This window comes from Erythrolamprus reginae, chromosome 1, assembly GCF_031021105.1.
Source record: "Erythrolamprus reginae isolate rEryReg1 chromosome 1, rEryReg1.hap1, whole genome shotgun sequence".
NCBI lineage: Eukaryota > Metazoa > Chordata > Lepidosauria > Squamata > Dipsadidae > Erythrolamprus > Erythrolamprus reginae.
The window spans coordinates 34,889,218-34,914,417 of NC_091950.1; the positions used below are offsets into that span (position 1 = coordinate 34,889,218).

The window sequence follows — 25,200 nt, forward strand, 5'->3', positions numbered from 1 at the left end:
CAAGAAAGCAAGCAGACAGCAGAGTCAAACTTATGATGCAAGTTAGGAAGACTGATTGCTCAGAGGCTTGGATTCAAAGCCATTTTCTATCTTGGCTCATAGGAGCTAGTCACTCTTAACTTGGCTACATTCCCATAAAAAGCCTAAGAAATAGATAAGGCTGCCTTTATGGGATTATCGGAAAGGCAAAACAAAACTAAGTGCCAGAGATAGAAGAAATACTTAGATAAAACACAAACGAGATGAGAAAATACAAGATCCCGTGGGAGGAGTATGGGAGATACGAAAGATCTGAGATATGAAAACGGGCAAGAGATGAGACATAAATGCAAAATACAGTGATACCTCGTCTTACAAATGCCTTGTCATACAAACTTTTCGAGATACAAACCCGGGGTTTAAGATTTTTTGCCTCTTCTTACAAACTATTTTCACCTTACAAACCCACCGCTGCCGCTGGGATGCCCCGCCTCCAGACTTCCACTGCCAGCGAAGCACCCATTTTTGCGCTGCTGGGTTCCCCCTGAGGCTCCCATCCATGGGAAACCCCACCTCTGGACTTCCGTGTTTTTATGATGCTGCAGGGGATCCCAGCAGCACAAAAACAGGTGCTTCGCTGGCAACGGAAGTCCGGAGGTGGGGTTTCCCAGCGAGGGGAGCCTCAGTGAAATCGCAGCATTGCAAAAACACAGAGGTCCGGAGGTGGGGTTTCAAGGACTTCGGTGTTTTTGCGATGCTGCAATTTCACTGATGCTCCCTTCGCTGGGAAACCCCACCTCCGGACTTCTGTTGCCAGCGAAGCGCTCATTTTTGCGATGAAGGGATTCCCCTGCTGGGATTCCCCTGCAGCATCACAAAAACACAGAAGTCCAGAGGTGGGGTTTCCCATGGAGGGGAGCCTCAGGGGAATCACAGCAGTGCAAAAATGGGCGCTTCAGCTGGCAAAAGGGGTGAGCTTTGGGCTTCCACGCATTAATCACTTTTCCATTGATTCCTATGGGAAACATTGTTTCGTCTTACAAAATTTTCACCTTAAGAACCTCGTCCCGGAACCAATTAAGTTTGTAAGACAAGGTATCACTGTACTGCTTAACACAGGAGCTATACCATTAAGAATTAGTTTGAAGATAGAAATCAGGAATGGGGAAAATATTGCTTTTTAATTAGGGAACTATTCTATTAATGGGTGTAAAATAGCAACAAAAGTTAAACATCTAGGTATGTAAATAAAGATGAAGTGATTTGTGTAATTGAATAATGAACATTGAATAATTAAGATAAGTAAACCTCATGATTACTTGGAAGTTAGAACATAAGAAGAGCCATGGTGAATCAGGCCAAAGCCCATCGAGTCCATCATTCTGTGACACACAGTGGCCCACCAATTGTCCATGGGGATCTTGAGCAGAAAGAGAAGGCAAAACCCTCCCTTTCCCTTGACCCCCAACAAATGGTACCCAAGGGAATCCTGCCTGCCTCAACCAACATAGAGGCGGCATATGGACACCTGTTTCAATAACCACCGATACACTTGGCATCCATGAATCTGTCTAATCCTGCCTTGAAGCTATCAAGGCTGACAGCTGTCACGACCTCTTCTGGAGCCTGTTTCCTGAGAGCCAGGAGCTCATTGCTCATTAATGATTATAAATGTGATGTTCACTTGATGTTTATAATGTTTGATATTATTGATGGATTATAGATGAAATTGAACAGAGGGCCTAATCAAATAACACAAAATTTTCAACAAGGATAAGTGAAGATGAAAATAAATAGGTAGTGAGAATAATAGTTACAAATACTGTGTGTATAAGATTTACTATCTGTATTCAATAGACGGTACACAGACGGTATACTGTTATTGTGAATATAGAAATTTTATACATAACCAAGAAAATTGTACAACAACAACAACAATAATAAAAATAAATGCAAAACAAAAGTAAACTTTTGCAATTAAAAATTAATATAGCCATGAGTCTCCAACAAGTAAATTCATTTGGAAGTTATGGTGACAAAATTTGAACGGGATGAAAATAGTTTGAAAGTGTTCTATTCAATCAAAACCAGATGGGATGCACATAATTGCTAAAAAGTGAATAAACATTTATGAAGTACAGTATATGAAACCATTTTAACATTCAAGACAAAGGGTATGGATTGGCAACTGCTTATATTCATGGAACGAAAGAAAAGTGGAAGCCAATTTCTCACACTCCTATCCACTGAAAAAAGATAATTATGACATATCTTAATTTGGAAAAAAAAAGCCCACACACTATAGTTTAGTTTAGTTTACCACTGATGAGACCTGGATTCAGGCTGTCACTTGATCTGAAAGCTGCTTGGAATCCTTAAAGTAGAAGCTAATCATTTGGTCACCCAATGATCGAACATAGGGGGGACATGATCGAAACATTTAAATATGTTAAAGGGTTAAAAAAGGTCCAGGAGGGAAGTGTTTTTAATAGGAAAGTGAACACAAGAACAAGGGGACACAATCTGAAGTTAGTTGGGGGAAAGGTCAAAAGCGACATGAGAAAATATTATTTTACTGAAAGAGTAGTAGATCCTTGGAACAAACTTCCAGCAGACGTGGTAGATAAATCCACAGTAACTGAATTTAAACATGCCTGGGATAAACATAGATCCATCCTAAGATAAAATACAGAAAATAGTATAAGGGCAGACTAGATGGACCATGAGGTCTTTTTCTGCCATCAGACTTCTATGTTTCTAATGCTTTTTCAACTTTGAAAACTTGAAGATGGAATTTAACTCCCAACTTTCATTCCTCTCGCTGTTTCTGGGAGTTCAAGTCCATACATATTCAAGCTGCCAAATTTGAGAAACACAGGTATTTTACCTTCCTCACCAAATTCTGGCTGGCAAATAAATGAGAGGAGATCTCTATTAGCCACCTGGGGCTCTGAAGAGAAAAGATGGGGTATACTCAAACTAAATGGATATTTTTCCAATTAGAAAGGACTATCTAATCCACATTTTCCATTTACTCCAATGGTAAAGACAACTCTGAAAGTATTTTGATTTCAATCCAGCTGTGTGAATAATTGAAGAATGAATTGGTTTAGAATCTTTAATTAGTGCGAGGTATTCTGCTGAACAGCTATAAAGCATTTCGTGCAGCTATTCTGGTCTCTTGGTAACTGAACAAATATTAAATTGTCATCATTTTCCTTAATCCTGAAATGGGGTTAGAGAGAGTTTTGTGTTCAATGTATCATTTTTCATCACAAACAAGCCTGAAGCAGTTAGCAATACTTATAGAACAGAAAATAAAGAACAAAGATAATTCATCAAATGGAAATATATTAATTCATCAATAACAGGAAAGGTCAGCATAAAAAAGTGGGGTTTTGAAAGAATGCTCAAAACATCAATTTATTTAAATCTGTCAACACCTGTATTTAAAGATGTGGGAAGACTTCTGCTTCTCAACAGCAGCGCATTTATCCCTTAAATAAATATCAGGATGACTCAGCAACTGTTGAAATCAGACCTTCCCATTTGGCTGTACCTTCTCATTGGCCATTTGCAGTTGCTTGTTCAATGACGCCACTTCCTGTTTTAGAGTCTCTTTTTCCTGCTGGGTGACCCTCAGGTCTGATTTGAGCCTGGATACCTGAAGGCTAACGTTTTGCACAATATCATCGAAATTCTGGATCTAAAAGAGTCGAAGAAAAAAGGAAGTTCGGGGCATGAAATAGATGGTTATTCCAGCAAAGACAAGACGCTTTTATCACACACTTGTTTCCCTGCTCGATCAAAAACTCTATGTGCAGAATATGTATTTCAGGTTGCAAAAACCTTTTACAGTGATACCTCGTCTTACGAACTTCATTGGTTCCGGGATGAGGCTTGTAAGGTGAAAAGTTTGTAAGATGAAACAATGTTTCCCATAGGAATCAATGGAAAAATGATTAATGCGTGTAAGCCCCAAACTCACCCCTTTTGCCAGCCGAAGCGCCCGTTTTTGCGCTGCTGGGATTCCCCTGAGGCTCCCCTCCATGGGAAACTCCACCTCCGGGCTTCCGTGTTTTTATGATGCTGCAGGGGAATCCCAGGAGAATCCCAGCAGTGCAAAAATGGGTGCTTTGCTGGCAATAGAAGTCCGGAGGAGGGGCATCCCAGTGGCGGCGGCTTGGGTTTGTAAGGTGAAAATAGTTTGGAAGAAGAGGCAAAAAAATCTTAAACCCCGAGTTTGTATCTCAAAAGGTTTGTATGACGACGGGTTTGTAAGACGAGGTATCACTGTATAAGAACAAAGACACTTTCTCTGTACTTGAAGATAAAGAAACATGGGTGTTTTCTCTCCTTTACAGAAACAGAGTGTATAGAAACAGTTCTTGTTCTGGAGACATTTTTCAAACAGTGACAGAATCAAGATAATGCAAAATAAACTCTTTCAGCACAGGTGGGAAGTGAAAGAAAAGCATGCCCGCATGACCTACTCAATAGATTTTTTAAAATCATGAAAGGAACATATAGTACTATGAAAGAAATTTTTAGTGCTCAGTAAAGTTCATCTTTAGTTGGCAAAAAGAGACATCTATGGATAAATGCAGAGGCAAAAGCAGAGAGGGAAAAAAGAGAGTACATTTTGGTTTATTGTGTGTTGTGGTTAGCTCTGGCCCAGCTCCTGCCCCAAGGACTGTGGATGTGGGGGAGACATCCACATGCTGCAGGCCTGTTTTGCCCCCGGTGGAATCTGATGATGAAGGCTCCTCTGCCCAAGAAGACATGAGTGACAGGGAGGAGAAGAGTGTGGCAGACAGCTCAGAAGGAGATCCATTATCTAGCTCCTCCTTGGATTCAGAACAAGAGTTAATGATATAGCCACGCATGCGGAGAGCGATGCATAGGCAACAACAACTGAGAGATTATTATCAAAGAAAATGAGGCCACCTGTGGTTGGGTGGGGCTGTGGTAATTAGTGAGGCTGCTATAAATAGCAGCCTGTGGGTTTGGCCATTGTGGAGGATTATCTGATCGTTGTGTGTCAGGACTGCTTTACTGACTTTGGCTTTTTGTGTGCTTATTTTTCCCTGCTTTGAAACTAAACCAGAGCAAAGTGTGCTTTACTTTGTGAAAGAATGACTTTGAATTGCCTCACAGCTGCAAGCTAAGTATCACAGGACTGATAACGGACTTGTACCAGTTTGTTTGGAGACGAGTGCTCTTTGCTATACCAAAAGAGGTCTTAGTTTAAGTGAATTTTCATTATAAAGAACATTGTTTTGAATTTTCAAACGTGTGTGTCTGAAATTTGTACCTGTGAATTTTTGGGAGGATTCTACCAGAGAGCCCAACAGAACAGTGTGGAAGCAAGCAAACACAAGAGAACCAAAGGTGTAATGATGATATTGTTCTTCTCCACAATATTGTTAATCTAATGCTTTTGTGGGAGAGAAATCATAGCTGCAGCGTAACTGCACAGAATCAAATGAACGGTTAAATTTTAAGCCAACTAGAAGCCATTTTTATCAACCTGTGGGTAAATGTATCAACAGTCTAGACCAGTGATGGCGAACCTGTGGCACGGGTGCTATAGGTGGCACGCAGAGCCATATCTGCTGGCAAGTGAGCCGTTGCCCTAAGTTAGCTCCATCATGAATGTGTGTGCCAGCCAGCTAATTTTTGGCTCATACAGAGGCTCTGGGAGGGTGTTTTTGGCTTCCAGAGAAACTCCAGGGGGATGAGGGAGGGCATTTTACTCTCCCCTGACTCCAGGTAAGCCTTTAGAGCCTGGGGAGGGAGAAACATGAGACTACTGGGATTACCAGAAGTTGGGAAACAAGTCATTTCCGGCCTCCAGAGGGCCTCCAGGAAGTGGTTGAAGCTATTTGCACCCTCCCCAGGCATTGAATTATGAGTGTGGGCACTCACGCATGTGCGATAGCGTGCACGCACCCGAGGAAGAAAAGGTTCACCATCACTGGTCTAGACTCTAGAACTGTTAAGTGTTTTAACAGGACAATTACACACCTTGTCTTGAGATACTGCCATTTGTGCTTTCAAATGCTGATTCTGGTGCTCCAAAGATGAGTTCTCTTCCCTCAATGAAGCCGTGAGGTTCTCTAGGAAAGCCACTTTAGTTGCCTGCAAAGATAGAAAAGCCCAGGTAGGACTGTTATCAGTATCTACAGTCAGCTACCAAGACCCCATCAGTCTGCAAATGTACCATCAGTTCCTAACCCTCAATAGTTTTTCTTCTGGCTCAAGGAGTCTCACTACCAAAGTAATTGGATCATAATATATTTGTAAACCACTTGAGTTGCTGAACTATCAGTGCTCTGCAACATCTTAATGGAAAGGTATAGACATCTACAAAAGGAAACCAAGAGAGGCCAAATGGGAAATGTGCATCATGATGTAAATTCCATTCTTCTGTAGTTGCATCATAAATACATAAGACGTTAAACTTGTGTTATGATGTCACAATGCACATTTCACCATTTTCATGTCACCATGGGCTAAAAGGAGATTAAAAGGTGGAAAAGAAAGGGAAAATGCATTCTGGTCATCATGCCATTGCCTGCAGTCATCCAGATAGCATCCCCTGGCTGTTCTATTGCATTCTCTTGCTCCCAAGAATTATCATTATTTTCTGGATGGCTGTATGTATGTATGTATGTATGTATGTATGTATGTATGTATGTATGTATGTATGTATGTATGTATTTAATTAATTAATTGGATTTGTATGCCACCCTTCTCCGAGGACTCGGGGGAGGCTCACAGCATGTATAAAAACAGGACGATAGTGTAAATCCAATTAATACTACAATTTAAAAAACAATTAAAAAAAAACTTATTGACCAAACATTCAACAATCATACTTAAGCATTCAGTGGTCAGGGGAAAGATCTAAAAGTCCCAAGCCTGGCGGCAAAGATGAGTTTTTAAGCTGTTTCGGAAGGCAAGGAGGGTGGGGGCAGTGCGAATATCTGGGGGGAGCTGATTCCAGAGGGTCGGGGCTCCCACAGAGAAGGCTCTTCCCCTAGGTCCCGCCAGCTGACATTGTTTGGTCGATGGGACCCTAAGGAGGCCAAATCTGTGGGACCTCACCGTTCGCTGGAGAGGGGCGGCATACAAATCTAAGTAATAAATAAATAAATAAAAATAAATTCGTGCGGCAGGAAGTGGTCTCGTAGATATGTATATGTATATGACAAAATGTATATGTTTCTGCTGAAGCAATGGACTGCATCTATCCCCAATTTCTATTTGGACTTACACATAACGAAAAGGCATGGTTTCTTGTGCATCATCTTTGATCTTAGAAAGTAAAAGCAGTTTAAAAACAAGAATTTTAAAAATGGTATTAACAATTAATTATAATATATAATGAAATAGTAAATAGTATTACTAATAACTTTTTTCTTTCTTTTTTTGTTTGTATAAGCATAGAATATTTTAAAATGTAAAGAAATTTAATTAATAAGTTTAATGTCAAAAATATAGAGTTAAATTTAACAAGAATGTAACTTACATGTATGACATTTCTGTTTTGATCTGATTATAGTTAGGATTTTTTACATTTTTGTATTAGTTAGACTTCTATGACAAGAGGAGCAATGGTAGCTCCTTAAATGTTTAGTGTTGTATGTCCTTGTTTGTCCTTTTGAAAATTCAATAATTTTTTTTAAAAAAATAAAAAATAAAAACAAGAAGACCAAGGAAGGTGGCTATGAGCACCACACCCCCCCAAAATAATGTGTAGAATGAAACAAATAGTCTATTTGTATGGGACATTATTGTGTGTCCTCACCTTCTCTATGTACCGGTTCAGCTCTTCACTGAGGGCTTCTTTCTCTTTCAGTAGCTTCTCATTTTTTATGATGACACTGGAAATCTGATTCTCCAGCTCAGAAAGATCCAGGCATCTGGGTAGCTATGGAAAAAATCTCTGTTTTAACTTTTGAGATGAGTATGTTTAAACCGCATTCAAAAAGAACTTCTCAATAATATCTATGAGATGTTTGCAGCTAAATGGAGGCTGTCTACAGCTCAGGAGTGCCCTGCATAAAGTAATTGATGAGCCGGGGTGGCGCAGCAGGTAGAGTGCTGTACTGCAGGTCACTGAAGCTGACTGTAGATCTGAAGGTCAGCGGTTCAAATCTCATCACCGGCTCAAGGTTGACTCAGCCTTCCATCCTTCCAAGGTGGGTAAAATGAGGAGCCGGATTGTGGGGGCAATAGCCTAGCTCTGTTAAAAAAAGTGCTATGCTAACATGTTGTAAGCCGCCCTGAGTCTAAGGAGAAGGGCGGCATAAAAATTGAATAAATAAATAAATAAATAAATTGATTCCCAGAAATAGATATCCATTCCCTTTGGGAAGAAAGGAATTCCGCCCATCATTACCTGTTTTACATTCTCCAGTTCTTCTTTGAGGAAATGGTTCTCCTGCTCCAGACCATGAACCTGAATTCTGAGCTGGGCTAGCTCTGTTTCCAAGGATGAGACCAATGATGAGGACTAGAAGTCAATTAAAGAAACTTAAATTAAATTTGAAAGTAGAGGCAAATACCCTTTTCAGAAAGCCTCAAAGGTTGGTTAATTTGCAGCTTAAGCATTGGCTAAATTTAAATTTATATTTTTTCTTTAAAATGTGCTTTTATTTTGTTCTTTATTGAGTCTCTTTTTTATGAAGCCTATACATTGAAATAGTAATAATAATGACAATGGCGATAATGGTGGCAGGTATTATTATTCTCAAAATATTAAGAGGAAGTTGGGAAGGTCAAAGATGATGGTCAAACCAAGATCTGAATCTGGCATCTTACTATTCAACTTTGGTTCCTGTAGCCTCATTTGTACCTGAATTTTAGAGTTCTCCAATTCTTCTTTGAGCTGGGAATTCTCTCTTTCCCATTCATCCGACATGTATCTCCTAGCATCCTTTCCCTTTTGCTGAAATGTTTTCATAAACTGTTGGTTAGAATCTTGTCCATCTGCTCGATTTGGAGAGTTTTGATGGCCAAGTTCAGCATTTTCCAATTCTAATTGCTGATTCCTGGCTTTCAGTTCAGATACCTGATTAGGAAACAAGAACCCAACAAAAATTAATGGCAAGAAAAATGTCCTTCGACAAAGGAAACCATACTTTTCAAGCCTCTTCCCTTCTGCAAAATAATTCCAATGGAGAAGGGAATGAAGGTTACTCTTCAATCAGCTGTTATTGGTTTCAGGATATGGGGAGTGCTGGGCCATACTATACTCTCTTGAAAAAACCAGCATTGATTGCAAGTAGTTGAGACTACTGCCTATCACTTTAACACAAATCTAATATTCTCTCAATGAACAGAATTTTATTTTTGAAATGTCCGTCCATTACCCTGGGGAGGGGGAAACTATTGACCCCCTCAGAGAGGGTCCGCAACTTGGGCGTCCTCCTCGATCCACAGCTGATATTGGAACATCATCTTTCGGCTGTGGCGAGGGGGGCGTTTGCTCAGGTTCGCCTGGTGCACCAGTTGCGGCCCTATTTGGACAGGGAGTCACTGCTCACAGTCAGGGCCGCCATCAGGAATTTTGGGGCCCCATACAGCCTAAGTGTCTGCCCCCCCCCCCGCCATTTTAAAACTACTTTTTTAAAGTTTTTAAGAAGATGTTAGATAATCATCTGAAAATAGCTGTAAATAAAACCCGATGTTCCCAGAATTAACTTTATTCATAAGATTATGATAGCAACAACTTGACCTTAGTTTTACTGGAACTATAGAATAATCATATAATAACCGCTGATGTTACAGGCCGTATAACTATATAAAGAAGGAACTGTGAGGATAACAGTTCAAAAGGGACGGGGGTGGTGTTTGTTATGTTGTGTTGTTTTGTTGCTTGTCTTATAAAATGCAAATACAAAATTTAAACAAACAAATGAGTATATTGTAAAATGATAGATTATGTACTATCTTATTTTTTTAATGTTTACATAATAACTACTTTTTTAAAAAAAAATCATCTGTCTGAAGTAGTGTAGGATTCCTGTCTAAGCAGGGGGTTGGACTAGAAGACCTCCAAGGTGCCTTCCCACTGTTATTCTATTCTAATTATCCAGGGGGTTGTGTAGTTATCAGTGGTATTAAAATAGGAGCTGTTAAAAAAAAACCAAATACAATTTCATATTGCTTCACATCTCAATATCCTTTTCGATCTAGTTTTTACGCCCATCGGTGAACGCAGGTCTGAACCAGCCCGTGGTATCCAAGTTAATTTCAAAGTACACTGCTCAAAAAAAGGTGAAGGGAACACTTAAACAACACAATATAAACTCCAAGTTGTCAATCAGCGTTGCTTCCTAAGTGGACAGTTTGATTTCACAGAAGTTTGATTTACTTGGAGTTATATTGTGTTGTTTAAGTGTTTCCGTTATTTTTTTGAGCAGTGTAGATAGAGCAGGAGGTCTCCAATCTTGGCGACTTTAAGACTTGCGGACTTCAACTCCTAGAGTTCCTCAGCCAGCGAAGCTGCCTGGGGAACTCTGGGTGTTGAAGTCCGCAAGTCTTAAAGTCGCCAAGGTTGGAGACCCTCTGATAATACAGGGATTCTATCGTTGTATAAGTCAGTGTTTCCCAACCTTTTTTGAGCCGCGGCACATTATTCATATTTTCAAAATCCTGGGGAACATTGAAAGGGGGGGGCGGGGGGGGGGGGCGGGCTAAAGAAAAGTTTGGACAAAAAACCCCTCTCTCTTCCTCCCTTTCGCTCTGTTTCTCCCTCTTTCTCTCTTTTCCTTCCTTCCCTTCTTTCTCTCTCTCCATCCCTCTTTCTTTCTTTCTTCCTCTCTTTTTTGCTCTCTTTCTCTCTCCCTCCTTCCCTTCCTCTGTCTTTCTCTCTCCCTTGCTCTCTCTCTCTCTCTGTCTCCCTTGCTATCTCTTTCTTGCTTTTTTCTCTCTCTCTTTCACTGTCTTGCTATATGTCTCTTTCTTTCTCTTTGCCTCTCTTGCTATCTCTCTTTCTCTCTCTTTCTCTCTCTCTGTCTCTCTTTCTGTCTCTCTCTCTCTGCCTCTCTTGCTGTCTTTCTTTCTTGCTCTGTCTCTCTCTCTCTGCCTCTCTTGCTAAGTCTCTCTTTTTCTCTTGCTATGTCTCTCTTTCTTTTTCTCTCTCTCTGCCTCTCTTGCTATGTCTCTCTTTCTCTCTCTCTTTCTCTATCTCTCTTTCTCTGCCTCTCTTGCTGTCTTTCTTTCTTGCTCTGTCTCTCTTTCTCTGCCTCTCTTGCTATGTCTCTCTTTCTCTCTCTCTCTGCCTCTCTTATATGTCTCTCTTTCTTTCTTTCTCTCTCTCTCTCAGCTGACTGCAAGCGGGAGCCCTGACGGCGGCAGCTGAACGTGCTGCTGGACACCGTATATGCCAGGCCCGCAGCGCCAGCATGTACGACGTCCAGCAGCACGTCCAACCGCCACGTCAGGGCTCCCGCTTTCAGTCAGCTGAGAGAGAGAGAGAGAGCGCTCCCTCTCGCCGCCGCCTGGAGCTCCCTCTCGCCGCCACCATCTCCCCGCGACTGCCTGCGGCCGCTGCAGCCACCCCCCCCACCATCTCCCACCGGGCCACAAAGGACACTTGCCGCCGACGCCAGGAAAGTTCCAGCTGGGCGGGGCGCTGCCGGTACTTCCGTCCTGGGGCTCCAGCTCGCAGCTGTCCCCCGGCTTTTGCTCGATGCCGCGGTTTTCGGCGCTCTCCTGCTGGGCTCCAAAGAAGGAAGGCGGGAAAAAGGCGCGAAGAATGAAGCTCTCCTTCTTCCTGCCTTCCTTCTTTGGGGCCCAGCAGGAGAGCGCCGAAAACCGCGGCATCGAGCAGGAGCGCACCGGTTGGGAAACGCTGGTATAAGTTACAACCGGGTTCTGAAGACCAGCCCCACACGACAACAAACCTCCCTTCTTTTGCTTTGGGAAGGCGCCTCGAGTTTCCCTCACGTCCATTCTTCCGGGGTTATTTTTCTTTTACCGAAGGGAAGCTCTGATTGACGGCATTAATGCGGGGGCCCTCTAATCACCGGGCCCGGTACGGGGCTCCCAGTAGTACCCGTCTATCGGCGGCCCTGCTCACAGTCACTCATGCCCTCATCACCTCGAGGTTCGATTACTGCAACGCTCTCTACATGGGGCTACCTTTGAAAAGTGTTTGGAAATTTCAGATCATGCAGAATGAGGCCGCGAGAGCCATCATGGGGCTTCCTAGATTTGCCCACGTTTCTGCAACACTCTGCGGCCTGCACTGGCTGCCGATCGGTTTCCGGTCACAATTCAAAGTGTTGGTAATGACCTTTAAAGCCCTACATGGCATTGGGCCAGAATACATCCGGAACTGCCTTCTACCGCCCGAATCCCAGCGACCGATAAGGTCCCACAGAGTTGGCCTTCTCCGGGTCCCGTCGACCAAACAATGTCGTTTGGCGGGCCCCAGGGGAAGAGCCTTCTCTGTGGCGGCCCCGGCCCTCTGGAACCAACTCCCCCCAGAGATTAGAACGGCCCCCACCCTCCTTGTCTTTCGCAAATTACTTAAGATCCACCTTTGTCGCCAGGCATGGGGGAGTTAAGTTATCCTTTCCCCCTAGGCTATTACAAGTTATGCATGGTATATTTGTGTGTATGTTTGGTTTTTTATAATAAGGGTTTTTTAGTTGTTTTTATTAATTGGATTGTTCATGTTGTTTTACCACTGTTGTTAGCCGCCCCGAGTCTGCGGAGAAGGGCGGCATACAAATCCAATAAATAATAATAATAATAATAATAATAATAATAATAATAATAATAATAATAATAATAATAATAATTTTCCATAATTCTCCAACCAATACCTTTATTAGTCCTGACCTCTAGGATTCATGCAGTAAAAAGCCAGCATATAAAAAGCTATGTGTGCTCCTAGAACAACACATGATAACATCTCTGCTCTGCAAGCTGCATTAGTTACCCGTTTGCTTCTCGGTCCAAATCAAAGTTTTGGTTTTAACCTTTCAAGTCCTTTATGGGATGGGACTGAGTTATCAGAAGGAATGCCTCTCCCGATTGCATAAGCATGTCCCAATAGGTATAGCAAAGTAAGCAGGTTGTGAGTAACGTTAGCCAAGGATCTTCATTTGATGGGCTCCAGAAGATGTGCTCTTGCTCCTTTCTGCCATAGTAACTGTTGTGGTTAGCTCTGGCCCAGCTCCTGCCCCAAGGACTGTGGATGTGGGGGAGACATCCACATGCTGCAGGCCTGTTTTGCCCCCGGTGGAATCTGTTGATGAAGGCTCCTCTGACCAAGAAGATATGAGTGACAGGGAGGAGGAGAGTGTGGCAGACAGCTCAGAAGGAGAGCAATTATCTAGCTCCTCTTTGGATTCAGAACAAGAGTTAATGATACAGCCACGCATGCGGAGAGCAATGCATAGGCAACAACAACTGGGAGAGTATTATCAAAGAAAATGAGGCCACCTGTGGTTGGGTGGGGCTGTGGTAATTAGTGAGGCTGCTATAAATAGCAGCCTGTGGGTTTGGCCATTGTGGAGGATTATCTGATCCTTGTGTTTCGTGCCTGCTTTACTGACTTTGACTTTTTGTGTGCTGATTTCCCCCCGCTTTGAAACTAAACCAGAGCAAAGTGTTTTTCACTTTGTGAAAGAAGAAGGACTGTGAATTGCCTCCCAGCTGCAAGCTAAGTATCATAGAACTGATAAGGGACTTGTACAAATTACCAGTTTGTTTGGAGACGAGTGCTCTTGGCTACACCAAAAGAGGGCTTGGTTTTAGTGAATTTTCATTATAAAGAACATTGTTTTGAATTTTCAAATGTGTGTGTGTGTCTGAAATTTGTACCTGTGAATTTTTGGGAGGATTCTACCAGAGAGCCTGACAGAACAGTAACTGCCTTGTGGAACATTTCCTCCCCCTTGAAATTAGACTACAGTGATCCCTCGAGTTTCGCGATCTCGAGCTTCGCGAAACGCTATATCGCGAGTTTTCTACCCGGAAGTAACACCACCATCTGCACGCATGCGTAGATGGTGGAGTTTGCATTACCGCCGGGCAGATCAGCTGCTAGGCGGCCAAAGGAACCTTCCCTGGGTCTTCCCGCCGGCATGGGAGGCTTCCTAGCACCCCCCCCCGAACCCCCAACCCGGGTTTGGGGGGGTGCTAGGAAGCCCCCCATGCCGGGGGAGACCTTTTAAAACACCCGTGCCGCTTCCCAGCTGAGTCCTGAAGCCAAGCGCAGAAGTTCCAAAGGCGCTTGGCTTCAGGACTCAGCTGGGAAGGGCGCGGCTGTTTGAAAAGGTGGCAGTCGGCCTGGGGGGCTTCCCAGTACCCCCCCCCCCAACCCTGTCTCCTGCCGCCGGTTTAGCCAGGAGAGGAGCGGCAAAGTGACTTGGAGGAATGGGAAACTCAAACCGCCCAGTTTCAGCTTTCCATTCCTCCACGTCACTTCGCCGCTCCTTCTGGCTGGTGGGGGGGGGGAGTTAGGAAGGTTCTACTTCTCCCCCCCAGCCAAAAACTCAAAGCCTGTCTCCTGCCACACAGTTTAGCCAGGAGAGCAGCGGCGAAGTGACTTGAAGGAATGGGAAACTCAAACCGCCCGGTTTCAGCTTTCCATTCCTCCACGTCACTTTGCCGGGGGAGTCTGGGAGGGAAGATGACGCGCCGGCAGCACAGGGGCGAGGGGTGGGAGGCAAAGCTCTGCGGGTACAGCCCCTTTCGGCCAAGCCTCCCCCCCCCCCGCCAAGCAGCCAGGGAAGCCGAGCCGGGCGTGACGGCGGCGGCGCTGCTGCTCCGGTCGCCCGATCGTGTCCTGCCTCCTGCGCCGATGTTCCACGCCCGGCTCGGCTTCCCTGGCTCCGTGGCCGGGGAGGCTTGGCTGAAAGTGGCTGGAGCCGCAGAGCTTTGCCTCCCCCCCCCCCCTGTGCCGCCCGCGCGTCATCTTCCCTCCCAGACAAAAAGGCCACCCTTCGGCTCTGCAGTTCCAGCCCCTTTCGGCCGAGCCCACCCGGCCAAGGAGCCAGGGAAGCCGAGCCGGGCGTGGCGGCGGCGGCTTCCTTCGGGGGCAACGCCAGCAAGAGGGTCTTCGCCCTCTTGCTGGCGTGCGTGGGCGGTGGGGAAGACCCTCAGCTGCTAGGCGGCCCAAGGAATCTCCCATGGGTCTTCCCCACCGCCCACGCACGCCAGCAAGAGGGGGAAGACCCTCTTGCTGGCGTTGCCCCCAAGGAAGCCGCCGCCACCACCGCTTCTTCTTCCTTGCGCCCCCGCTGCCTCTCCGCTCTCTTGGGTGGCGGAGCGAAGGAAAACAAAAAGTTTCCCTTTCTGCAGCTCCTGCCTCCCGCCCACCCAAGACAATAAGAGCGGAAGAAGACCCTCTTCTCCAACACGCCCGGAGGAAAGCGGGGGGAAGGGAGGAGAGAGAAGGAAGCCAGGCACGAAGAGTGTCCCTCTTGCTGGCGTGCGTGGGCGGTGGGGAAGACCCTCAGCTGCTAGGCGGCCCAAGGAATCTCCCATGGGTCTTCCCCACCGCCCACGCACGCCAGCAAGAGGGGGAAGACCTCTCCTCCCTTCCCCCCGCTTTCCTCCGGGCGTGTTGGAGAAGAGGGTCTTCTTCCGCTCTTATTGTCTTGGGTGGGCGGGAGGCAGGAGCTGCAGAAAGGGAAACTTTTTGTTTTCCTTCGCTCCGCCACCCAAGAGAGCGGAGAGGCAGCGGGGGCGCAAGGAAGAAGAAGCGGTGGTGGCGGCGGCTTCCTTCGGGGGCAACGCCAGCAAGAGGGAAGATGACGCGCGGGCGGCACAGGGGGGGGGGGAGGCAAAGCTCTGCGGCTCCAGCCACTTTCAGCCAAGCCTCCCCGGCCACGCAGCCAGGGAAGCCGAGCCGGGCGTGACGGCGGCGGCGCTGCTGCTCCGGTCGCCCGATCGTGTCCTGCCTCCTGCGCCGATGTTCCACGCCCGGCTCGGCTTCCCTGGCTCCGTGGCCGGGGAGGCTTGGCTGAAAGTGGCTGGAGCCGCAGAGCTTTGCCTCCCCCCCCCCCTGTGCCGCCCGCGCGTCATCTTCCCTCTTGCTGGCGTTGCCCCCGAAGGAAGCCGCCGCCACCACCGCTTCTTCTTCCTTGCGCCCCCGCTGCCTCTCCGCTCTCTTGGGTGGCGGAGCGAAGGAAAACAAAAAGTTTCCCTTTCTGCAGCTCCTGCCTCCCGCCCACCCAAGACAATAAGAGCGGAAGAAGACCCTCTTCTCCAACACGCCCCGAGGAAAGCGGGGGGAAGGGAGGAGAGAGAAGGAAGCCAGGCACGAAGAGTGTCCCTCTTGCTGGCGTGCGTGGGCGGTGGGGAAGACCCTCAGCTGCTAGGCGGCCCAAGGAATCTCCCATGGGTCTTCCCCACCGCCCACGCACGCCAGCAAGAGGGGGAAGACCTCTCCTCCCTTCCCCCCGCTTTCCTCCGGGCGTGTTGGAGAAGAGGGTCTTCTTCCGCTCTTATTGTCTTGGGTGGGCGGGAGGCAGGAGCTGCAGAAAGGGAAACTTTTTGTTTTCCTTCGCTCCGCCACCCAAGAGAGCGGAGAGGCAGCGGGGGCGCAAGGAAGAAGAAGCGGTGGTGGCGGCGGCTTCCTTCGGGGGCAACGCCAGCAAGAGGGAAGATGACGCGCGGGCGGCACAGGGGGGGGGAGGCAAAGCTCTGCGGCTCCAGCCACTTTCAGCCAAGCCTCCCCGGCCACGCAGCCAGGGAAGCCGAGCCGGGCGTGACGGCGGCGGCGCTGCTGCTCCGGTCGCCCGATCGTGTCCTGCCTCCTGCGCCGATGTTCCACGCCCGGCTCGGCTTCCCTGGCTCCGTGGCCGGGGAGGCTTGGCTGAAAGTGGCTGGAGCCGCAGAGCTTTGCCTCCCCCCCCCCTGTGCCGCCCGCGCGTCATCTTCCCTCTTGCTGGCGTTGCCCCCGAAGGAAGCCGCCGCCACCACCGCTTCTTCTTCCTTGCGCCCCCCGCTGCCTCTCCGCTCTCTTGGGTGGCGGAGCGAAGGAAAACAAAAAGTTTCCCTTTCTGCAGCTCCTGCCTCCCGCCCACCCAAGACAATAAGAGCGGAAGAAGACCCTCTTCTCCAACACGCCCCGAGGAAAGCGGGGGGAAGGGAGGAGAGAGAAGGAAGCCAGGCACGAAGAGTGTCCCTCTTGCTGGCGTGCGTGGGCGGTGGGGAAGACCCTCAGCTGCTAGGCGGCCCAAGGAATCTCCCATGGGTCTTCCCCACCGCCCACGCACGCCAGCAAGAGGGGGAAGACCTCTCCTCCCTTCCCCCCGCTTTCCTCCGGGCGTGTTGGAGAAGAGGGTCTTCTTCCGCTCTTATTGTCTTGGGTGGGCGGGAGGCAGGAGCTGCAGAAAGGGAAACTTTTTGTTTTCCTTCGCTCCGCCACCCAAGAGAGCGGAGAGGCAGCGGGGGCGCAAGGAAGAAGAAGCGGTGGTGGCGGCGGCTTCCTTCGGGGGCAACGCCAGCAAGAGGGAAGATGACGCGCGGGCGGCACAGGGGGGGGGGAGGCAAAGCTCTGCGGCTCCAGCCACTTTCAGCCAAGCCTCCCCGGCCACGCAGCCAGGGAAGCCGAGCCGGGCGTGACGGCGGCGGCGCTGCTGCTCCGGTCGCCCGATCGTGTCCTGCCTCCTGCGCCGATGTTCCACGCCCGGCTCGGCTTCCCTGGCTCCGTGGCCGGGGAGGCTTGGCTGAAAGTGGCTGGAGCCGCAGAGCTTTGCCTCCCCCCCCCTGTGCCGCCCGCGCGTCATCTTCCCTCTTGCTGGCGTTGCCCCCGAAGGAAGCCGCCGCCACCACCGCTTCTTCTTCCTTGCGCCCCCGCTGCCTCTCCGCTCTCTTGGGTGGCGGAGCGAAGGAAAACAAAAAGTTTCCCTTTCTGCAGCTCCTGCCTCCCGCCCACCCAAGACAATAAGAGCGGAAGAAGACCCTCTTCTCCAACACGCCCCGAGGAAAGCGGGGGGAAGGGAGGAGAGAGAAGGAAGCCAGGCACGAAGAGTGTCCCTCTTGCTGGCGTGCGTGGGCGGTGGGGAAGACCCTCAGCTGCTAGGCGGCCCAAGGAATCTCCCATGGGTCTTCCCCACCGCCCACGCACGCCAGCAAGAGGGGGAAGACCTCTCCTCCCTTCCCCCCGCTTTCCTCCGGGCGTGTTGGAGAAGAGGGTCTTCTTCCGCTCTTATTGTCTTGGGTGGGCGGGAGGCAGGAGCTGCAGAAAGGGAAACTTTTTGTTTTCCTTCGCTCCGCCACCCAAGAGAGCGGAGAGGCAGCGGGGGCGCAAGGAAGAAGAAGCGGTGGTGGCGGCGGCTTCCTTCGGGGGCAACGCCAGCAAGAGGGAAGATGACGCGCGGGCGGCACAGGGGGGGGGAGGCAAAGCTCTGCGGCTCCAGCCACTTTCAGCCAAGCCTCCCCGGCCACGCAGCCAGGGAAGCCGAGCCGGGCGTGACGGCGGCGGCGCTGCTGCTCCGGTCGCCCGATCGTGTCCTGCCTCCTGCGCCGATGTTCCACGCCCGGCTCGGCTTCCCTGGCTCCGTGGCCGGGGAGGCTTGGCTGAAAGTGGCTGGAGCCGCAGAGCTTTGCCTCCCCCCCCCCTGTGCCGCCCGCGCGTCATCTTCCCTCTTGCTGGCGTTGCCCCCGAAGGAAGCCGCCGCCACCACCGCTTCTTCTTCCTTGCGCCCCCGCTGCCTCTCCGCTCTCTTGGGTGGCGGAGCGAAGGAAAACAAAAAAGTTTCCCTTTCTGCAGCTCCTGCCTCCCGCCCACCCAAGACAATAAGAGCGGAAGAAGACCCTCTTCTCCAACACGCCCGGAGGAAAGCGGGGGGAAGGGAGGAGAGAGAAGGAAGCCAGGCACGAAGAGTGTCCATGAGGGGGAAGAGACCCCCGCGCCGGGCAGGCCCACCGAAGCGGGAAGAGGGGGCGTGCGCCCGGGCCTGGCTAGAGCGCTTGATCTGCGGGCGCCTTAAAAGGGGGTGTGGACTCCTGGGAGACCTTGGCGGTGGAAGGGGACACACTCGAAGCCTCAGCCGCCTGTCATAAGCGTCCTCTGAGGGAAAAAGAAAGAGTCCGAGCTTGCCGTCCGGAAACGTTGAAGCGCCCTCACAAGCAAGAGGGGGAAGACCCATGGAAGGTTCCTTGGGCCGCCTAGCAGCTGATCTGCTCGGCAGCGCAGGCTGCTGCTGCGCTGCCGAGCAGATCAGCTGCTAGGCGGCCCAAGGAATCTTTCATGGGTCTTCCCCTCTTGCTGGCGAGGTGAGCGGGCGGGCAGCGGACAAGTGGCGGGCAGCGGGCTGGCGGTGCGGAAGTAAAAACACCATGGAAAAGTGGCACGCATGCGCAGATGGTGTTTTTACTTCCGCACCGCTATATCGCGAAATTTCGATTATCGCAAGGGGTCCTGGAACGGAACCCTCGCGATAATCGAGGGACTACTGTAGTTCCATCCCTTTTTGGTTATTCCCCAAAGCCCTCAAGCCTTGGCTCAAGGTCTGGGGCCCCCAGATAACCTGCTCATATGGCTCCATTGTTGAGGTAGCTACTTTTATCCTCCTTCTCCTGTGGTTTATATTTTCCTGTTGATGAGATTTATTATTAAGGCTTAAATTTATGTCATACATTTTTTGTTTTTATTTATTATTCTGGCTGATTCTTGCTTTCTGCCCAGAGTCTCTGTGAAATGAGCAGCAATATAACTTTGATCGCTAAATAATTATTTAGAAACATAGGTTTTTTTAAAAAAAAGGCACTTTGAAAAGAGAAGGTTTAACTCATGAATCCTATCTTATGATGAGCAAGCATAAAGCCTGGGAATAGCCAAGTTCCAATCTTCATATTAGACAGGAAGTAAAGTTCATATTTGATCCTATTAGCACTTGCCATTAGTGAATGTTATAGTTGTTAACCCCTTTCTCAATCACTCTTGATTCAAAGTCTGTGTTTTATTTCCTTCATAGACCAGTATAAAACTAATAATGTAACAGTCACTCTAAAGTAGAAGTAAAAATGAAACATCAGGATAGAATTTAGGTGAAAATAAATTAAAATATTAATGTAAAACTACAAGTACGGGGATGAAAAGTGGGAAGGAACCTATATAATTACAATCAATTTTACAATCAAACTGAATTCAGGGTTTTTTGGGTAACAAAGATTGCCTAAAATGTAGAAAATCCTACCTGCTTCTTCAAGTTTTCAGCTATCTTTTGCATAGCCATTTTCTCCTTCAGCACGGTCTCTGTTTTTTGCCTAAAAATGCACAGTATATATTATTATCACATTCAACAGCATGGCAATTTTCTCACAGGTAGGTCCATTTGGGTACTGTACTTTGGGTTTGAATGGCAGACTGCCTAAATATTTTGGAAGGTGAATGCTTATGTGGGTGAATATAAATAGGAACTATAAAAGCATCTCATAACAGCTGAAAGATTGTTCAAATTACAAGTATTCCTCAACTTATGACCACAATTGAGCTAAGTGAGAAATGTAATGAGTTTTGCTCCGTTTTATGACTTTCCTTGTCACACTTGTTAAGTTACTCACTGGAGTTGTTAAGTTAGTAACATAGTTGTTAAGTGAATCTGGCTTCCCCATTTGACTTTGCTTATGAGAAGCTTGCAAAAGGTGATCACATGACCTTGGGACATTACACCTGTCATAAATATGTAGCAGTTGCCAAGCATCCAACTATAATGGGGATGTTGCAATAGCCATAAGTGTGAACAATGATTATAAGTCACTTTTTTTCAATGCCATTGTAACTTCAAAAGGTTGCGAAATGAACTGTTGTAAGTTGAGAACTATCTGTTTTAGGCTCCCTCGGTTACATATGGGAGAGATGATTTTTTCATTTAATAAGGCAATCTCATTCTTCCTCTCTAAGATGCTCACCTCTTAGGATTCAAAAATATAGTCCATATTTTATAGACTATAAAGACTACTGTATATGATTCTTGGCAAATGTATATTTTATTTTATGTACGCTGAGAGCATATGCACCAAGACAAATTCCTTGTGTGTCCAATCACACCTGGCCAATAAAAATTCTATTCTATTCTATTCTATTCTATTCTATATCTTATAGACTATTTTATAGGATACTCAAGATACTTTGAACTGTTTCAGCCTGAGTTAGTTTATTGAAATGCTTATTATTTATGCCTATGGCAGGTAGCTTCCTTTCGTTAATCTTAGATGATTTAAGGAGCCAAGCTTCTCAACTTCACTATTAGCTGAGCGGGAGACCACTTGGAAATTCCAGATCTGTAGACTGGAGTGGGAAGTTGAAATGTTCTGTAGCAAACCACTGCCATATAATTGCCTAAAAAACCCACCATTATAATGTGTATGAAGTCATCAACTTGAAGGAAATTCTGCTATGATATTACTTTATGATGCAAGCCATCAATCTGCAAAATATGTTTTTCTTACTATATTGTTAGCAAACAAAGTAAACTTGTCCTATTTTATAGGAAATATCTACAGTGAAATTATGTTGAATCAAAATACATTAAAAGTGTTAATGATTAACTAATCAGAATTACAATCATTTAAAAACAAGGAATTAAGATGAAGAAGAGGAAGAATGATACAAAAGGTAGTATTGTAATGAGGACATATAAAAGCATTAAGCTAAGCAGTACATAAAAACTGTCTCATGTCACAGCTCCCAACAGATAAACCTGCCGTCTAAGCAATTCAGCTTTCTAATACTCCATAAAAGTGATACTTGGTTATTTATTCTTCAAATCTCTATGAAATGTTATTAGTTCATGTTAGAAATCACAAAGCATTTTGTCTTCAAGGAAAAGTTAATCTATATGTTAATCCAAGCCATGCGAGGTGGACAATTAAGTATTAGGTGGTTAGTTCCAAAAAGCAGAGCCAAGTGACAGGCGGACAATGAAGTATTAGGTAGTTAGTTCCAAAAAGCAGAGCCAAGTGGAAGGATTCCACATTACCTCAAAAACTCAATCTTCTGGAGCTGCTCATTGTAGGTGCTCTGCAAACTGTGAAGAACAGCATTCAGACTCTCTTTCTCCTGAGCATGGGTGCTTTTCTGCTTCAGGAGCACTGCTATTTTCTCTCTGAGCTTCCTGTTCAGCTCATGGAGCCCTTTCCTGTCCCCTTCTGCATCTTTGGTGACATTCTCAAAACGGCCCAGCCGTCCACTCCTCTGGGGTTGCAGAGTCAGCATGAGCTCATCTAGTTTGCCCAGCTGGCTTTGCAAAACCAGCTTGGAAGTCTGCAGGTTGGCCTTTTCCATCATCAACTGGTCGTGTTTCTTTTCCAGGTCTCTCACCTTCTGCAGCAGTTGCTCTTTCTCTTCCTTAAGTGTGAAACAGTCTTGGTTGGTTTCATCTAGCTTGGATTGCAGGCTTAGAAATATTGGCATGCATCCCTCCAATTTATTGTTACGTTCTAGCAATTTGATTATCTCTGTTTTGAGGGCTTGGTTTTCCAGTTTGAGTTCTTCTGAACATTCAAAATTTTTAGGACCTATTCTGGAGTCTGCGTCTTCCACCATATCCATATCCTCAAATTCTGATACTACATCATGGAGGTCTCCATTGTCCGTTCCAACGTCTCCATGATCTGCCTCAAATAACAGAGGGTAGGCACTCATTTCCTCAACACTTAAATCAGTATCCAAAGCTTCAGCAAGGAGCATTTCGTTTTTTGTCGCACTGCCAGAAGGCATTTTTTCCCAATGCAAACTTCCCTCCTTCTCAGCACTTCCACATGGCAACACATTAGGCTGGGGGATAGTTTTAAGGATCTCCTCGAGCTCCTTCTGAACCTGTGAAGCCATGTCTTGTCGAGCATGAGCTGCTTGATTGCATTCAGTTTCTAGCAGAATGATCCTCTCCAGAAGCTGATTCTGTTGCAGCTTAAGAGCTTCATTCTCTGCCAGAACTTCTTCATAGCGAGACTTCTGCAAGACATGTGAAGTTTCCATGATTTCTTCAGCTGTCGTCCCTCCATTTTTCATGTTTGGAATTGCAATCTTGTCTAATTTTTTCATTCCATCTTCTGATGCAATTTGACTGCCTTTGTCAGTCACACTTGGGAGCTGATCATCTACCAATGTTTCTGGAATTAATGGGATGAATCCAGGGTATTGGGTTGATTCTCTTTCTGGTTCTTTCAAAGAGTCATCCATCAAAGAAGTAGTTCCTACACTATTTTCTTCTCCCGTTTCTTGTTTTGAAAGGACATTTATCTCCTTTCCAGAGCTCCAGTGCTTGACAGATTCCTGAAAATCGCTTCCTTTTGCTTCTCCATCCTTGTTTAAAGAAACAAGATTGTTTTGCCATTTGGACTGACATTGCAATTCCTGCTGTCGATCTTTTATTTTATTTCCAAGCACTGGGATCTTTGACTTCAATTCATTTTTTCCTTCTATTGCTCTGCTGGGCATCTCTTGCTTCAAATACTCCAAAGTCTTAGGATTCTGTTCTTCTTGTTCATGTGCAAATTCTGTTTCTAGTCTCCCAAGCATTTTGCTAAGTTGCCTTTGTTCTTCCTCTGATGTTGGCATTTTTTCTCTTTTCCTTAGCTCCATCTCATGGCTGGATTGAATCTTCAGGAGTTTCTCACCCACTTCATTTTCTTGCTTTTTCAGGTCCTGAACTACTTGTTGAAGTTGCTTTTTCTCCAAGACCAAAAAGTCCACATGCTCCTTGTAATTTGTCTCTAGACGTTTCTTGTCTTGATCCAGTAAGGAAGAGATTGCTTTCTCTTTCTCCAGCCTTTCTTTCCATTTTGCTTGGACCTCAATGCCTTCCTGGAGAATTTCATTTTTTTCAGATTCCCATTGGGATTTCTCACCGGACTGCAGTCTGGAGAGCTTGAGCAATTCTTGTTGATGCTGCTCCTCAAGTTTGTTTATGGTTTCCTCATACTTTCTTGCAAGTGTTTGTTGTTCAGCGGTGAACCATTCCTCTCTCTGAGATATTCTTCCATTATACTCATTTTCCATTTTTATCCTAAATGTGGTCAACACAACACATTACTGAAATCTCTACACATTCAGGCACAAAGGATTGTAGACCACCTATTGTACTAGTTTTTAGTTGTCTTAGACTTGGCATACAGTTTTAGCCACAAATTGCAACAATGGCCATCTGTAATTTTTAGTCTGGTATTTTTTATTTTTAATCCTAGTCTGATTAATTCCTGTTCCCTGCTTATTTTTCTTTTTCCTTTCAAAAAGGAGCTCATGTTCAATCAGATTACATCCTATTAAGTTAAGAATAATGACCTAGCAAAATAATTACAGATTTTGTTAATACAGGATATGCTATTTAATATATTAAATTATCATCTAAAGGGTGAAATAGCTTTTTGAATGAACTGATTATCATTTTAGAGTACAATGATCTCCTAAATAGCCTGAACACAATCCAAAAATATTTTTGACTTGTTAGGTTTATTCATATTTATTTATATATTATTGATGTTTAGAATTGCTAAGGTCCTTACTCAATTTGTGACTTACACAAAGAGCGAGCTAGATTTATTGGACCAGTAAAACCGGGAGAAGAGATGCTAAAAACCAAGGATGAGCATCCTGAAGCTCCAGATATGTATAAAACCAAGAGTCTCATCCAACTGCCAAAATTATCTGTAGAGTTTATTTCTTTATTCGTTCTATGCTCACATTAATGGCCGAATAATTATGGATGATGCATAAAAGTTCCACTACAATATAAAAATAATTCAAAGCAATGAATTGGGGACTAAAGTAACAAACAATGAGTAAAAAATCCCCAAGGCACATTATCCGTAAGTGCTTGATTAGATCCAGGTTTCTAAGACTTGTTGAAGGACAGAAAGATTAGAGCAATTCAATTTCCAGATAGGATCCAGAGGTTAGGTGCCCTAACAGAGAAGGTATGGTGCGAAAGTCACTTCACATGGAATGGGTTTTAAGGACAGACTCCCTGGAGCATGGTTCCTTTGGTAGACTTTTACCAGTCTAGAGGTATCAAAGGCTTGACAAATATTGTCAAATATCATCATTTGGATCCATTCACCCTTGGGGATTTCTGCCATTTATAAGGCAGAGCAAACAATCAGGGTATGCAGTGCATGAAATATGCTATTTTATGCAGATCAAACTGAATAGGGGCATCAATATCCGAGGTCCGTGATCAAACAATGCAGTAATGTACCACTACCATAAGTCAAGAGTTCTTTGATTAGTTGCTCTGC

The 25,200-nt window shown here is 46.1% G+C and overlaps 1 protein-coding gene across 18 annotated transcripts in view; it reads right to left on the reverse strand.

Moving 5' to 3' along the window:
• Positions 1 to 25,200, reverse strand: part of NIN (ninein) — a 173,438-nt gene that overhangs the window by 24,095 nt on the left and 124,143 nt on the right. For 10 of the 18 annotated variants that reach the window (XM_070749183.1, XM_070749157.1, XM_070749190.1 and 7 more), the window contains exons 17-23: positions 21,945 to 23,972; positions 20,160 to 20,229; positions 8,843 to 9,058; positions 8,387 to 8,500; positions 7,793 to 7,915; positions 6,007 to 6,120; positions 3,539 to 3,685 (exon numbers count right to left, since the gene is read on the reverse strand). In XM_070749183.1, the coding sequence (XP_070605284.1) occupies positions 3,539 to 3,685; positions 6,007 to 6,120; positions 7,793 to 7,915; positions 8,387 to 8,500; positions 8,843 to 9,058; positions 20,160 to 20,229; positions 21,945 to 23,972 (2,812 nt within the window). The remainder of the gene's footprint in view (positions 1 to 3,538; positions 3,686 to 6,006; positions 6,121 to 7,792; positions 7,916 to 8,386; positions 8,501 to 8,842; positions 9,059 to 20,159; positions 20,230 to 21,944; positions 23,973 to 25,200) is intronic. The other 8 variants (XM_070749229.1, XM_070749221.1, XM_070749238.1 and 5 more) reach the window with 1 other exon arrangement.